The sequence below is a fragment of the Acipenser ruthenus genome, chromosome 20 (genome assembly GCF_902713425.1).
Source record: "Acipenser ruthenus chromosome 20, fAciRut3.2 maternal haplotype, whole genome shotgun sequence".
Lineage (NCBI taxonomy): Eukaryota > Metazoa > Chordata > Actinopteri > Acipenseriformes > Acipenseridae > Acipenser > Acipenser ruthenus.
Window position 1 is genome coordinate 707,301 of NC_081208.1, and position 15,855 is coordinate 723,155.

Here is a 15,855-nt window from a genome sequence, read left to right on the forward strand (position 1 = left end):
TTAATTATGTCTCAATCTTTAAATTCTAGGTGATGCAGAACTTTGGTCATAGCTGTGGTACATTTTTGGGCAGTGACCCTTCCGTTCTGAAGCTGTGTTACAAAGTGTACAGCAGGTTCACAGACATACTTGAGATGTCTCATCCAGTAGGTCCTTTAATTGCCCTGCCTTCTTTTCCTGGGCTTAAGGGACCCTGTTTACACAGATCAGGGCTCTGGACTCTTAGGAAGAACAACATTCTGTGCCCTTGTGTGAAGTTGCAGTTTTCTAGAGGGATTAGGCTTTTTAACAGACAGGCAAAGCAAGACAAACAGTCAGGGAGAGGTGTCGGGGATTGAGCACAGACAGAAGTCTGGATAAGGGCGACAGAGTTTGTTCACTTCACCAGCAACGCTACTGTTAATTATTATTTATTTCTTAGCAGACGCCCTTATCCAGGGCGACTTACAATCGTAAGCAAATACATTTCAAGTGTTACAGTACAAGTAATACAATAAGAGCAAGATAAATACAATGACTTTGGTTCAAGCAAGTACAAGTGTGACAAAATACAATTCAATACTACAGCAGATAACAGTGACAGTGATAGTTACATCAAGATATGATTAAATACAAAATACTACAGATTAAACACTTGGCAGATTACAGTACTCTGAAGTACAGGATTAAATGCAGTAAAATAGGGGGCAGATAAGAGCAAATAAAGCGCATTTAAGGAAGGGTGATAGTGTCCCAGGATAAAAACAGAGGAGTTCTACAGGTGCTGTCTGAAGAGGTGAGTCTTAAGGGGGCGCCGGAACCCACTGGACATGCAGTAGTTCATGTGGAACTCTAACCCCTTTTATTTTAGAACACTTTTTTTCTAGTAAACACAATTGTTAGATAACCGACCCTCAGAAATGCTTCCAGGAAGCTGATCTTCTCTTTCTTTCTTATTCCCCCCAGGTGTGGTTCAGTAACCGCAGGGCCAGGTGGCGCAAGCAGGCTGGTGCCAATCAGCTGGCAGCCTTTAATCACCTGTTACCAGGAGGATTCGCACACACCGGAATGCCAACCTTGCCAACATACCAGCTTCCCGAGTCCAGCTACCCCACCTTATCCCAGGGTAAGAGAAACGCCACGCTCCCACAGTCAGAGCCACCACACTCTGCAGCCGCTGGCTGTTATGAACCAATCGACGTGTAAAGGTGTACCCGAACTGAGCCAACAGGTCTAGTCTTCATTAGTTATGAGAGACCAGAAAACGATCAGGGAATCAGCACTGATGGATAGTGTTCATTCAACAGTCTTGCTAGAAAGGACAGATATGCCAAAACAGTGTTCCTGTATTTTCTTCATTGGGTCTGATGCATGTACGTTTCTTCTCGCTCGTTGTGAATTGGCAGATGGCAGCAGCGGCACAGTGCACCGGCCGCAGCCGCTCCCCCCCTCCTCCATGCACCAGGGGGGTCTCACCGGAGACAGCGGCTCTGCCTACGGGCTTGCGTCCAACCGGCACGGCTTCTCCAGCTACTCGGAGAGCTTCATGAACCCATCGCCGTCCAGCAACCACATGAACACAGTCAGCAACGGACTGTCGCCACAGGTCAGTGCCACGCAGCCAGGTCAGGGGAGCTCCAATCACCCCCAGGGCATGGGTGTAGAAAGAGGGGCCAGCTGAGAAAATCCTAATACTGAGCTAAAGATTGAAATTGGTTCTGAATTCCAACACACACACGCACACACAGACGCACGCACGCACGCACGCACACACACTCACGCACGCACGCACGCACACTTAACAATCACTCTCATCAAAACATTCTCTGTTGTAAGCGGTGTGCTACAGTGCCCTCAGGAACAAGCAATACGTGTTTGAAAGAATGTCGTACAGTTTTACACAGGCTCATCTTTCTGTACCAGGTAAAGAGCGCGGCCCGTCTGTTTCTGCACCTCTGCCCGTTTCTCATTTAACACCCCCTGGAGATATTCAGAGCAGTCCTGTTCTTTGTAAAATGGCAGGGAGAGCCATGACAAAGATTAAATGGGATGGTTATGGTTTATGTCTGAAACTGGTTTGGGTGAAAATAGGTGTGGAGTTTCTGCACCAATATATTTTTGTTTGTTTGTTTGCATAGCATGTAGTGACCCCCGGTGGTTGAGTTTTGTAACTTGCCCATCTTAAACAGAAAGTCAGATGTTCATTTTCAGGCAAATCCCCTAGCTTCTGGAATGCTGGAGTGGATATGTATTTGGCTGTGTGCTAATGTGACTGTGAATTGTGTGTGTGTGTGTGTTGTAGCTCTGTGGTCTTGATTTTAGGGTTAGGTTCACCGTCTTATGCTTTCATTTTATTGACAAATAAATTAGATCTGTTTCCATGCAAAATAATAGAAATTCCAGTAGGGTGCTGTTTTCTGCGTTTTCTTTATCCTAAAATCAAGCAATACTTCGTTATTTGTTTTGTTTTTTTGGAAAATCCGAAGCTCCCTTTCTCGTCCCGAAATGAAATTGCACAAGGATAACGTGATAATTAGCTGCTTTAATTAGCTGCTTTGCCATCCTCAGTGAGCGTGTATATCAGTGTGTAGCTGTGGAGCTCTAAATACTGTACATGGGGTCGAGTGATTGTGGTCTGCAGTGGAAAACACAATTCCATTGCAGCTCTGCAGAGTGCGTGCGTGCGTGTGTTAGGGTGGAGCGGGTGGGAACCCGTGAACGATCCTTCTTGTTATTCTTTCCCTGCACCTTGAATAATAACCACTTCAAATTAGGCTTTCTAGTAAGGGGTTGATTCCTAAATACCACAGAATGAAAAAATAATCCTACTGACTGGTATTGAAAGAAATCAGTGGTGAACAGTAAATTATACACAATTACAGAACCCACTGACGGTGGCCTGTTCTGCCCACCCTAAGCAACAAGATCTGGTTAATAAGCAGAAAATAAGATTGAAATGGTGTGTAAAGAGCTGAAAATGATTTTCAATGCTGCATTTGTCCGCAATTACCCCCTCGTGCACACGTATTTTTTTTATTGAGAGGGAGGTTTTGTGTTTGGTTTTTTTTTCCATATATTTTTTTCAAAGCAGATTGGAAACATTGTGGTATTTCTCTCTCTCTCTCTCTCTCTCTCTCTCTCTCTCTCTCTCTCTCTCTCTCTCTCAAAAAGAAAGAATTAAGGATTTCATTACAAAAAAAGAGCTTTTCTCTTGTAGTGGAGAGTTGGGGGGGATAACACGGGTATTTCACAGCACGTTTGATTGTTAATCACAGTGCACAGGGTTTAACCACTAATGCTTCCTCAGCAATTGCATAAACACCAGGAACACGGCGCTCTCTCTTTTCATGAGTGTGATTCATGCTTTCATGCTTATTGCAAAAACAGCCTGCTGGTCTGATCTCAGCAAACATCTACCCCTGTTATAAAAATGGGATTTGTACTGCAGGACTGTGTCCCGTATTTCACCCATGGGAGATACCATTTGAAAGTAAAATAAAGCCTACTTATGAACATGCATTTAAGGGAGATTTATAGCAGCCTATAGGTAACTGCAACCTACCTAACAGAGCGTATTAGAAATGTGTTTATTAACGCAGGAAAGGTGTCGTTTTGTCACGCTTGTCTGCAGAGAGTATTAATCTTCTCGGATGAGATATAAAAAATAAATACTATAGTATTTTATTATATTGGCCAATGTAATGTACAATAATTACCTATTTTGTATTCCTCATAGTACACTTGCACATTGACCAGAATGCTGTGGTATTTTACTGTATTCCATAATATAATGTAAAGTATTTCATATACTATGCTGTTGTAAGCTACAGTGCTTTAGAGAATGCTCTAGTATGTTACAGTATAGTGTTCTGTAGTCTATAGTATTCCATATGCTATGTTGTGTTTTGACCGTAGTGCTGCAGTATGTTCTTCATATGGGGTGTGCAGGAGTGAGCTGGGGGGGGGGGGGGGGAGAGAGAGAGAAAGAGAGAGAGAGAGAGAACATGTGGCAATCCCATCAGGACCTTATTGTCCGTTTAAATTGATGTACTCTTTGACAGGGGTATCCGAATTCAGGTCGGCCCCTCTGAGACCCCCGCACATGGACATAAAACTTCCAAACGAAGTAGCCTTAAACAAAAAAAGCACAAAGCTTTCCCATTCTCGGAGGTTTGACAGCGCAGGCATCTGTTGAAATCAGTTAAAGTTATCTCACCCTCCTTAGCAGTGGAAGCTGCAGCTGGAATTCTCTGACTTGTTTGTTAAAGCACCGCTAACACAAGGCTGTTTCCTATTACACTGCACAGTCCTGCTGCTACATGAACTCTGCTGGGTGTTTTTTATTTTCCCATGGTGTCATACAGCAGGGCTGTGCTGCACTGGAAATAGTGTCAGATCAGATCTACTGTGCAGAATGTCTTTCAAATGACACTACTTTATAAAATGTCACCACACCATCTTGTGTATTGCACGCTACCATACACAGGCATGCTTTTTCAGATTTCACTTGATGCACAGTGATAAACACTGAAAAGCAGCAGTCCAGCAGTTTAGATCTATGGACTGTGGCAGTCTGCTTCTGATGGATGCAAGATGCCCCAGTGTGGAAACCTAGTTCAGGTGATCACCATCATTTGTATTTTTTTTGCACACTTTTTCCCCTGAAGAAAGCAAGCAGTTCTAGAATTGGTTATTGCAGTCCATCCAGCGATCATGCCTGCCGGCGCTGTCCCCCGCACAGCCTGCATGCTCAGGGTGTGTCGCGGGTTTAAACCAGGGAAGAGAGAGCCTGAAGGCAGCTCTGATTCCTCTGAGTAAGCCAGTCGCTGCTGGAAACAGCAGAATCTGCAGAAAATGGGCAAACTTTAGAATTTTTTTTTTTTTTTCAAGTTGTCTCTCTGCATCATTTAGCCTTGGAGGAATCTGTATACATTTTGTTTAGACATGTGCAATGTACATATATGCATACATACATACATACATACATGCATTCAGGGATGGGAATAAGACTCCTATTGTATAGCAGTTTCATCCATTCCAGGTTTTAATATGTGCTAGATTAGCCTCAGTGTCTAGGTAACAAGCTCAGGTGTGTTTTATTAAACTTGTAGTAAAACCAGGAATGGATCAGACTGCTATGCAATGGGAGTCTTATTTCCATCCCTATGCATGCACACGTATTTGGTTCACTGAGCCCCACAATATTTCATGGAATTGAAAAGACAGCAAGGACAGGTTAAAGCATGGCTGCGTGTCTTTCAACCAAACTTGTACTGTGCATGATAACGTTGGGATTGAGATGAGCTGCTTCGCCCCATTCCTTTGCTTACAGCTCACAATTTCTCAGTCGGTCAGCTGTACTGTAGTGTGTTTGAATGTCAGCTGTAGGTTGCTTTGAAGATTAATTTTGATCAGGGAGCAGCCTCACTTCCCCTTACCAGACTTTCAGAGGCAGTGCAGACAGACAATGGCTAGGGTTTTATTCTGTGCTCAAGGGCTACAGTAGTACGAGGCTGCCATTGGAGGAACGGCTTCTCCTTCTGAGAAACGTAACGGCGCCAGGGTTTAGACATCTGTCCGAGGTCATCTGAGTTATTTTCTGTCCATTTCTAGTTCTGCTAGGCTGCTCTTTGCTTGTGTAGACTGACAAAAATGTGCGATTTCCTGTAAATAACTTCTCTGCCAGCAACGCAGGCAGGTTGAAATGGATTCCTGCTGTTCGACCACCAACAGGTGCTTGGGACCAAATCCTGACGTGTTCCAAACTGTGCAGCCTGGTTTCTGCTGAGATGCTGAGAACGATGCCATGTCAGGGCTCTGTAAAGCTAAGCCCCTGGTCCTTGGGGAGCCCAGATTCTTATGTCTTTAGGTCAGCCCAACATTTTTCTGCAGCTGATCAGAAAAGCCCTCTTCCCCTCCCCTTAGCCATTCTTAGCTGGCTCGCATGTAAGAAAATAAAATCTCTCTCTGACTTTTTTTTTTACTGCCACTCCTGGAAAAGCATGTAGAAAGAAAGGTGAAGCATAGGCAAGCACGGTACAGCACAGGCAGGTGAAGCATAGGCAAGCATGGTACAGCACAGGCAGGTGAAGCATAGACAAGCATGGTACAGCACAGGCAGGTGAAGCATAGGCAAGCATGGTACAGCACAGGCAGGTGAAGCATAGGCAAGCATGGTACAGCACAGGCAGGTGAAGCATAGGCAAGCATGGTACAGCACAGGCAGATGAAGCATAGGCAAGCATGGTAAAGCACAGGCAGGTGAAGCATAGGCAAGAATGGTACAGCACAGGCAGGTGAAGCATAGGCAAGCATGGTACAGCACAGGCAGGTGAAGCATAGGCAAGCATGGTACAGCACAGGCAGGTGAAGCATAGGCAAGCATGGTACAGCACAGGCAGATGAAGCATAGGCAAGCATGGTAAAGCACAGGCAGGTGAAGCATAGGCAAGAATGGTACAGCACAGGCAGGTGAAGCATAGGCAAGCATGGTACAGCACAGGTTGGTGAAGCATAAGCAAGCATGGTACAGCACAGGCAGGTGAAGCATAGGCAAGCATGGTACAGCACAGGCAGGTGAAGTAATGCGCAAATACGTTTGGTAATACAAGATAACAAAAAAAGTAGGCATCTTAAATGGTACCTTGCAGTACTGCAGCAAATTACTGCACATTTACTTTCTGTTATATGGGGGTTCACTGTTGACTCTTTATTTTCTTGTAAGATTCTGCATGTCCATCTAATGCACTACAAGTGTGTATCTGTGCCCCAGTTGTATCAGTGGGTGTGGGTGTGTGAGTGCATGTGTACATGCAGCAGTTTATGCATTAATTGATTAAATGCGATTCCATCAGTTTTCAGTAGCTGTTTAGTATGGTGATAGACTGAAGATCTGTTTCTCCCACTCTCCTGTCTCCAAAGATAATTACTTTTTTGAAACACAGAGACCCCTGCTGGGAGTCATGGGGAAAGAGACTCCTATTGAAAATCCATTATAAAATTCTTATTCCACAACATACTGATTGTATTAAAAAAAAAAAAAAAGGGTTCTACTTTTTCGTTTTGGGAATAATAATAATAATAATAATAATAATAATAATAATAATAATAATAATAATAATAATAAAAACAACAGATGTATTTGTAATTTGATAATGGAGACTTTCATATTAATAGACACATGGAAATGTTATTAAAAATAGAATATACAACCGTTGACATTTAAAAAAGTGGAGAAAGAAAATAATCTCAAGGATGGAAATAAGACTCCTATTGCACAGCAGCTTCACCCATTCCAGTTTGATTAGCCACAGCATATATAGGTGACACGCTCAGGTGGGTCTTATTAAACTCATAGTAAAACCAGGAACGGATCAGACTGCTATGCAATGGGAGTCTTACTTCCATCCCTATGCTGGATTTATAAAGAGCACACTATAGATATGAAAAAGGCCCGTTCTCTTGCAGAATGAATGAAGGCTCTCTCGCTCAGGAGTAATTAAAGCAGGAGAGGGCAGTGCGGAAGGGAGCTGTCGGGAGATTTGTGTTTTGGAATGAAGGGACTCTGGTTGCATTTGATGTTGGGGATGGAGTGTGTAGAGGCTGGGGTTTCAGCACAAGGGGATCAGAGACAGAGCAGCGCTCACCATCCTCCCTTTGATGCATATCCCCAGGCCTGCTCTGCTGCAGAACGAGCTCAAGCAGAGTCCTGCAAAGTGATTCCGAGCAACTGCGAGCCAGAGATAAGGGAGGGGGACTCGAGCCTCATCCCCGACTTCCATGAGCAAGGCAGACACTTGAAACTGGAGGAATTAGATTTAAGAAGCCCACACAGGGGCTGCCAAAAAAAAAATAAAGAAAAAAGATTCTAGTTTTGGCTCGCTCTTAGCTTGCATTTGACAAGACATTGTGTACCTGAATATCAATGAGAACGGAGAGGAGGTGTATGAATATACTCTTGCACGTTACTAACTCTTCTGTATTAAGCCTCTCACTGGGCAGAGTGTCAGCTGGCAGGCTCGAGCGACTGAAGATGAGCACACGCATGTAAATGACATGCGTACGGGCACGAATCATCAAACTGTTGATTCTTGTTAGAGACAGGACTAGTCTTAAATACGCAAGATACTTTTGCAATTTGGCAATGATAATAATGTTTTTGTTTTTTTTTTTAAGATGCTTTAGCAAAAAAAAAAAAAAAAACATGGAAGCTGCCAAAATGAAAAGCAAGCAAATTTAATCATAACCCCCTGGAGGATTTTTTTTTTTTTTGCATCAGTTTACTGAGAAAATTTGAGAGATTTTTTTAGTTTTCTCTCTGAATTAGGAGGGGCCCAGGTAAACGATTCAAAAACAGTCACTGATCGCTGAAAATTATTTCAAACAGAGTCTCTTCCCAGTCAGCTAATGAGTGAGGGCAGTATCATATTATCAAATGATTGTATTGTAATATATATGATTTTGTGTAATATATATATAGATATATATATATATATAGATATATATATATATATATATATTCAGCATTGTGGCTATAAAATATAATTTCCCTTTGATAGTGTTATTGTTTAACATTTATTGGAATGAGATTTTTACATAGCGATCGGTACCTCCTGGTGGTCAACCTTTGTAATAGCATATCAATGATTCTCGTAAAGGGGGGAGTCAAGTTCCACTTGACAGATCCTAGGGATCAGTGCAATGGTGCTATAGTGTACTACCTTGTCCACTACAGACAGCAGAATATCGCTCTCTTTATTGGGGTCGGGGGGTGGGGTACAATTTAAAGCAATCTTCAGCACCATAGCCAAGTTAAGTAAGTAATGCAAACAAACCTTCAATAATCCGGATGTCCCTTAGTCATTTAAAAAACAAAGTTTGGGTTAGTGGTGTTTCAGTTTTTCTTTTCTTTTGGCAGCTTCGGACTGCAGTGCAGCAACCCTTCTCCCCAGAGAGGAAACATTATTCCCCTCACTCAGATGAAAGGCTGGAGCTGACAATAAAAATGCTATTTAAATGCAAGGGTGTTTGTGTGAGAGAGATTTCCTGCACAAAGTGAGCTGTTGCATCCTGATAAACAGTGAATATAAGGGAATGCGATTTACATTTATCTTGGAGAGGCAGCCAATATAAATTTCACTAAATCCTAGAAGATGAGGATTTAAGTAGGGACTGGCTGAGACCAATTCCGACACTGTGGGTCCCATGCAGTAGAAATGCCTATTAGTTTGAAAATTTGATTCCCTTATTTAGTATAGGCATGGGTATAGGCGCTATCTCAAATACCCATCGCATTTTTTTTTTCTTATATTGTATTTCATTGCAAAATGAAAAAAAATATGAACGCATGCAGCTGTGGATATTCTCCTAGTATAAAATATGGTTTCCCACTCCATGTGACCTCCTTATGCATAACCTCTGTTCCCTTTGCTCCCTGCTTTGTATCAATGTTACACCACAGCAGTATTATTATATATTTTGCACAGACAAGACAGACGGCAATCAATCTCTTCAATCAATGCTAAATGATCCTGTAGACGCACCAGTAATCCAGTGGGCTATTGGCCACAAATAAAAGCTTCTATTGAAACCGTAGGGCCGGTATGTCTAAATAACACAGACTAATTTAGATCACGGTAGTGTGACCCCGATTGCTACTATGAAATCCACGCTATTACCAAATGCATGCTTCCAGCACATGTAGAAATGTTCTCTACAAAGTGTGCAAGACATTTTCCTAAGGCTTATTGCTTATTGTTGATGTAATATATGCTGTAAGAGTCCAGGCAGTTTTTGCAGTATGGTAAAGATTCTGATCACTTATCTGTGCAGGGCATGTTTGTGACATGGGGTTTCAATTCACACAACTCAGCCCGCTTTCAAATCCTACCTCCCCGAGGCCTCCAGTGAACACTGCCAGGATTGGGGGTGGGAGTTAGCCGCTGAAAGAAAGACTTTGAACAGAATCGGGCCCCCGCCAACACGCCTTGTGTTCGGATCGTTTTCAGCTCCTCGGTGGCCCCCCCTGTGCGTGTCAGAGAGGGGCAGGCAGTCAGAATGGGGTTAACAACTCCTCAGCCCTCGTCCAAAACAGAATGGGTTTCACACCCTCAACCACAGACACGACAAAAGCACACACAGTTCTGCAACATAGTCTCTGCTTTAGAGAGGGGGGGGGGGGGGGGGCAGGACTGATTGACAGGGGGGCTGTTCAGGACAGGGTTCAGCTTGAGCCAGTACCTTTCTTCATGGGAAATTGACAGAATCATTTTTTTAATTTTTTTTTTTGAATTCTTGCCTGCTCCCCGTCCCCCGTTGCGGGGGTGAGATGGGGCTGGTTGGGGGGTCTGGGGGGCGCCCTCTTGCATGAGTTTGCTGTTAGTTCCAGATACCAGTCTGACAGGTGCGAGACTGTGATTAATTCCCCGGTGCTCTCAGTGTTCCCTGAGCAGTTCACACCCCTGCATCCAACACCACGAGCTGCCTCTCTCCGCTGCTCAGACAACAAGCTACAAAGCGGATCCTTCCCTTATCAACAGGGACAGGAGCCGGTTTGGGGTTCTAGCACTGGCAGGGAGTGTGGAGAAACGCTGGAGAACAATCCTGACCCCCCCAGGGAAGCAAAGCTTTCAGGAGTCCGTGCTTATTGTTACTCGGGATGGAAAAAATGGGGGTGCAATGCAATGTAACCTGCATGCACCCTCAAAAGCAAAGCTGTCAAACAATGGCAGAAATGTGACCTTGAAAGGTTTTACGTTTGGGCTCTACAGACAGACAGATGAAGTACATTGATTCACAGACAGACTCAGACAGACAGACAGACAGACAGGTGATCTCCTGTAAAGGGCTGAGTTGCATCATAAGGATGTATCTCATGTACAGCACAGTGTTTCTGCTCCTCTCTCTCTCTCTCTCTCTCTCTCCTCTCTCTCTCCTCTCTCTCTCTCCTCTCTCTCTCGCCCCCCCTCCCCTCCCAAAAAATAATAATAAAAACGAATCTCGTTGAGTCCCAGCTGGCTGGCTCTAACTCCAGGCCTCTCCACTCAGACTCCAGCTGAGAGCTATTTCACTATTTATTTACATGTAATTATCGCTATGAGGTGCAGATATTAACACTGTCAAGAACAATTTGACCTGACATTTTTCACTCTGCCTATGCCCTGCTGTTTTTCACAAACAAACCCCCCTCCCTCTCTCCCCCCCCTAGATCCACCTTGCATTATAGTCAGAGCCTCTAAGTCTGCAGGCCTTGCTTGGCAAACACCGCTATATTGAAATCATTAAAACCTGCCATTTAATTTGGACGAGGCGAGAGTCGGCACTGGGGAAAGGTGGGAGGGAGGGGGCGGCGGGCTGGAGTCTGTGTTCCTGGGGTGAGTATTTATCTAGGAGTAACTGGAGCATTACCGCTGGAAAATAAAGAATTGCAGCACGACGCTTTCTTCAATTGCAGCGCGATAGAGTGCATTAACCTTTGGTTAGGAAAAGGCACACTGAAACATTTAAAATATTGGAAACAGTTTCAGAGGTTTCTGTTGAACAAGAAGAGGTGCACAGGGTGCAGGGAAGGTCACATGAGAACTATAGAGAGAGTGTGTTTGTATTTCTTTTAAGGGAGTGTAGTTTATTGATTTTTTAGATTTATATACTGATACTGTAACAAGAGATTTCAAAATTACCGGACAGCCCGACATTGAGATAGCTACCACTTTTTAAAATGTGCAATCAGATTATGAATGTTGCTATTGCAGGCTTCTCTTAATTGCTGTTAATTTGAGCTGTTTTTACTGTTTCTCCATCTGATCTCTGCTATATACTCCAGCACAGTACAAGACAATACCGTTGGCCCTTCAATGCTAAAATTTAAGGCGTCAAACTCTTGTAAAAACAATAAACAAGGCCGCAGAGAACGCATTTATTTATTTATTTATTTATTTAAAAATGCTAAAACTACTGAAAATTCATATTCATAAAATTATATTGTGGTAACTTCTTTAAAGCCATTAATAACTAGGCTTAATCTGAGGCCCAGTTAGCTTCAGTGAAGGGCAGTCTGGCTGCAGCAGGGGGCTGGAGGAGAAAGGGTTAAAAGAAGCATATGCAAAATATTTTGAACGGCTAACGCTCCCTGAGAAGTGACAGCTTGTTTTGTCGCTCTCTAATCGCTCTCATCTGTACCCATCTTGTCAATGCCCAGTTTCTGTCACCGGCAATCAGATATCTAATTGGAAACACTTATGGGCCTCCCTCCCCTCTCTCGATTTTTCCTCCCCCCCTCCCTCTCCCTCTCCCCTTCCTCAAACCCATCTCACCAGGCCTCGCAGCGGCCCAGCCGTCGGCGGACGGCACTTTTCACTTTTGATTAACGTGCCTCGGCCAATTAGCGGAGTGACATGCGGCCGGGAGAGGAAATCATTGCTGTCATCTGCTCCCTGCCACTCAGGGGCTCTCGCGCCGCGGCACATCCAGCTTTAATTACACGTGGCTGTGACCAAGCGCGCTAATTACATTTAGGCAATCATCATTATTTTTTTTTAAATTGTCATTTTGTTTTTCAAATGAGCGTCCGGACACTTTGCCTTTGAGACGGTCTACCTTGATGTGTGTGTGTGTGTGTGAAGGTGGATTGAGAGGGTGCTGGGGTGGGGGCATCGCTGTTATGGAAACAGTTTCGCACAATATTCTCTGCTAATGACGCACTAGCTAATTTCCACTTAATTTCCACTAATTACGACACCTCTGTCCAGCTTATTAAAAACTTCCAAATAACACTACAAACAAAAACCTGAGCTATGGATGTGTTTGTTGTCATTTTTAAGCAGTGTTTGCATTAAATTAAAAATACACGGTTGTCATGGCTGTTATCTGACGCGCTATGTGCCATAACTAGAATGAAATTACATTTTCAAGTTGAAAGCTGTGCTATTGTGACAGCCATGTGGAATTAACCCCATCTATTTGAAGCCAGCGTCGGGTCAGAAAAGTAACATTTTTGTTCACCACCAATAATAATAATAATAATAATAATAATAAAGGCAAATGAGATTCGTTGGAGAGATAAATAATTCCTTGCATGTAGACTTTTTAAATTGCCGATGTGTTGCTCAACCAGGAGGCGACAGATAGATAGTTTTGCTGCAGCTTTAAAACCTTTGGTTCAACTGATGGAACAGGAAAATGCTGTTAAATGAACCCCCTTCATTTTATTTCTCAGATTTCTTTTTATTTGTAATCCTTTTAATTGCAAATGTTTGGCTACGTAACATCCTAACTATTCAGACCCTGACACTAGGTCACCAGTCTGTATATTTTTATTTTTTCAGCCATCAGAATTAACAGCCAGCATCTCCTGCTCAAATCTGCTCTGCCTAGTGTTTTTTTTTTTTTTTTTTCATGCTTCTTAGTCGATTTCTAACCCAATTTTGTAGCCCGCATGACCTTTTTCCAACTTGAAGGTACCTCTTAGGGGCATTTAATTTTGGTTAAATAAAAGGGTATCTCTAACCCAGCAGTTAAGCCAGTCCTCTTAACAGATTAAGAGTCTCTCCACTGATCACCTCTTTGGCGTGGTGGAGATGAACAGACAGTCGTATCAGGCAGGCAGGCAGGCAGGCAGGCAGACTGGCCCCCAGGCCTGCAATCCTCCAGGACTCTTTGTACTTCCCAAAGCCACTAGCTCCTCTCTCTTAGCGTTTACTCAAGCCAGCAAAATCGGAATGAGAGGATGAGGATGAGGAGGAGGAGGATGAAGATGAGGAGGATGAGGATGAGGAGGATGAGGATGAGGAGGGGGGGGCAGCAGAGGCAGTACTTGGGAAGCAATAAGACAGACACAGACAGACTGTCATTACTAACACCTGCAGGGGGTTGAGACAGGAGGGGATCGCTCGCACATCATGGTTCACTACATTTTTTATTTTTTTTTTTAAAGAAAAAAAAAGATCCTTATTGGTTTTGCCGTTTTAACTTTAATTGTGAGCCTCCGCGCTGAATGTCAAGTCCTGGGCTGTCGTACTGCACCTCTCTCCTGTAGTCTGTAACTGATTTCAGTGTCAGAATGTGCTCACATCCTCCAGGTTCTCTACTGCTCTCTCTATCCACTGCTGCAGCGCTCTGTGCATCTGTGTGGATCATGGGCTGAACGGTTACTCCAGTCTTTATACAACTATTATATATACACATACATACACATACATACATACATACATATATATATATATATATATATATATATATATATATATCACTCCGTTATACAAACTGCTCAGCATTATAATTCAAGGGCTCTTAAACACACACAGTTGACTGTTTTTCAGTTTTGTCACAAATACATTAAATTGTAATAGGAGTTAATTAAAGACTGGAGAGAATGCTATACAGTTCTTTCTATCTATCTATCTATCTATCTATCTATCTATCTATCTATATATCTATATATATATATATAGCAGGAACTCGCGTTACTACATAGTCTTTATTGTTTGAATGATCCGTTTAATCCATGCAACAGTAAATAGACTTTGACAAAAGCATTTGTCTAATTTTATTACCAGTGTTCTAGAAAATCAACCTTTTAGGTATTTACATCATTGTCTCCTTGTATCGTCAGGCTAAGATTTTAACTTGGTTCCTGCAGAGTTGGAATCGTTTTTATTTATTTATTTATTTATTTATTGTCAGGCTTAACATTTAAGCTTACACAAAAAAAAAAATCTATAATGTGACAGTTAAGGAAATGAAGATCTTATAAAGGGTCTTGTGAATGCACTGCGTGTTTATCTGAAAGGACGCACATTGTATCCTTTTACAGTTCAACATTCATACAGCCCGGGGGCAGACGGCTCACAACTTGAGAGAATTAATTACTTTTTTTTTTATTTTTCTTTCTTTTTTTTTATTATTATTTATAAAGTAATCTATCTCTTGGGAAGAAGCAGGAATGCCTGGAGGCTGAGTCCTTTCCACCAGGCCCTGGTTAGCATTATCTACACAGACAGCGCGCGCACACACACACACACACACACACACACACACACAAACGAGATGCAGCTACTGTGGGTGGAAGGGGGCGGGAGGAGGGGTTTAGTAAAATGAAAGTTGGAAGTGGGATCGACTGACTAACCCTGCTTGTGAAATGCTGCGCCGCGGAGCTCGGATAGAATCTGGACGCCTGGGGTTGTTTGTCCGCCCGGGTGATTGGCAGCCGGTAGTTTTTCCTTTTTTGCCACCCCTATCTGATGAAGTGCTAACAGATGTCGAGACACTATTGATTTTTATTTAGCGGTGATAATACAGCAGGAAATAATAGATTACAAACTGCAGCCCAGCCAAGTTCCAGACCCCAGCGTACTTTCTTTTCGCCCCTCTCTTTCTCTCTCTCTCTCGTGTGCTTCAGGGCAAGGCTGTTCAAGGTTAAGTTAACAAGTTTGAGAAAATGTATTTTGTTGAACTAGTTTGAGTCGCCCCTCGCATGCTTAAGCAGCAACTCCTGACAGTACATGATGATAAAGGAATGTCATGGATTCATCAGAGCACGCGAGTCACCTGTCGTGCAAGTCCTGCGGATCTTCTAGAATTGCAGTAACATTCTAGAATTGAGAAACAAACACATGATACGGTTGTATGTATGTGTGCATGTATACATATATATATACATTGCTCAAAAGAGCCAACTTCCCAATGTTTCAGTATGTTTAACATGCCTTTGTTGAAAACAAACAGTGGAGGTACTGGCAGGCTTTTGATGCCACGGCAACTACACTTATTTCTGTTTAGATCTATTAATGTGCTTCTGATATAATTTACAACATAGTTAACGATGTATTGAACCACAATTCTGTTTAAACCTTCTATAAATGATGTAAACGGTTTAGTTGA

The 15,855-nt window shown here is 42.9% G+C and overlaps 1 protein-coding gene across 1 annotated transcript in view; it reads left to right on the forward strand.

Moving 5' to 3' along the window:
• The window catches only part of LOC117963825 (paired box protein Pax-7), a 101,224-nt gene that overhangs the window by 76,547 nt on the left and 8,822 nt on the right, over positions 1-15,855 (forward strand). Inside the window, exons 11-12 of the mRNA XM_058992977.1 lie at positions 946-1,105; positions 1,386-1,585. Coding sequence (XP_058848960.1) covers positions 946-1,105; positions 1,386-1,585 — 360 coding nt within the window. The remainder of the gene's footprint in view (positions 1-945; positions 1,106-1,385; positions 1,586-15,855) is intronic.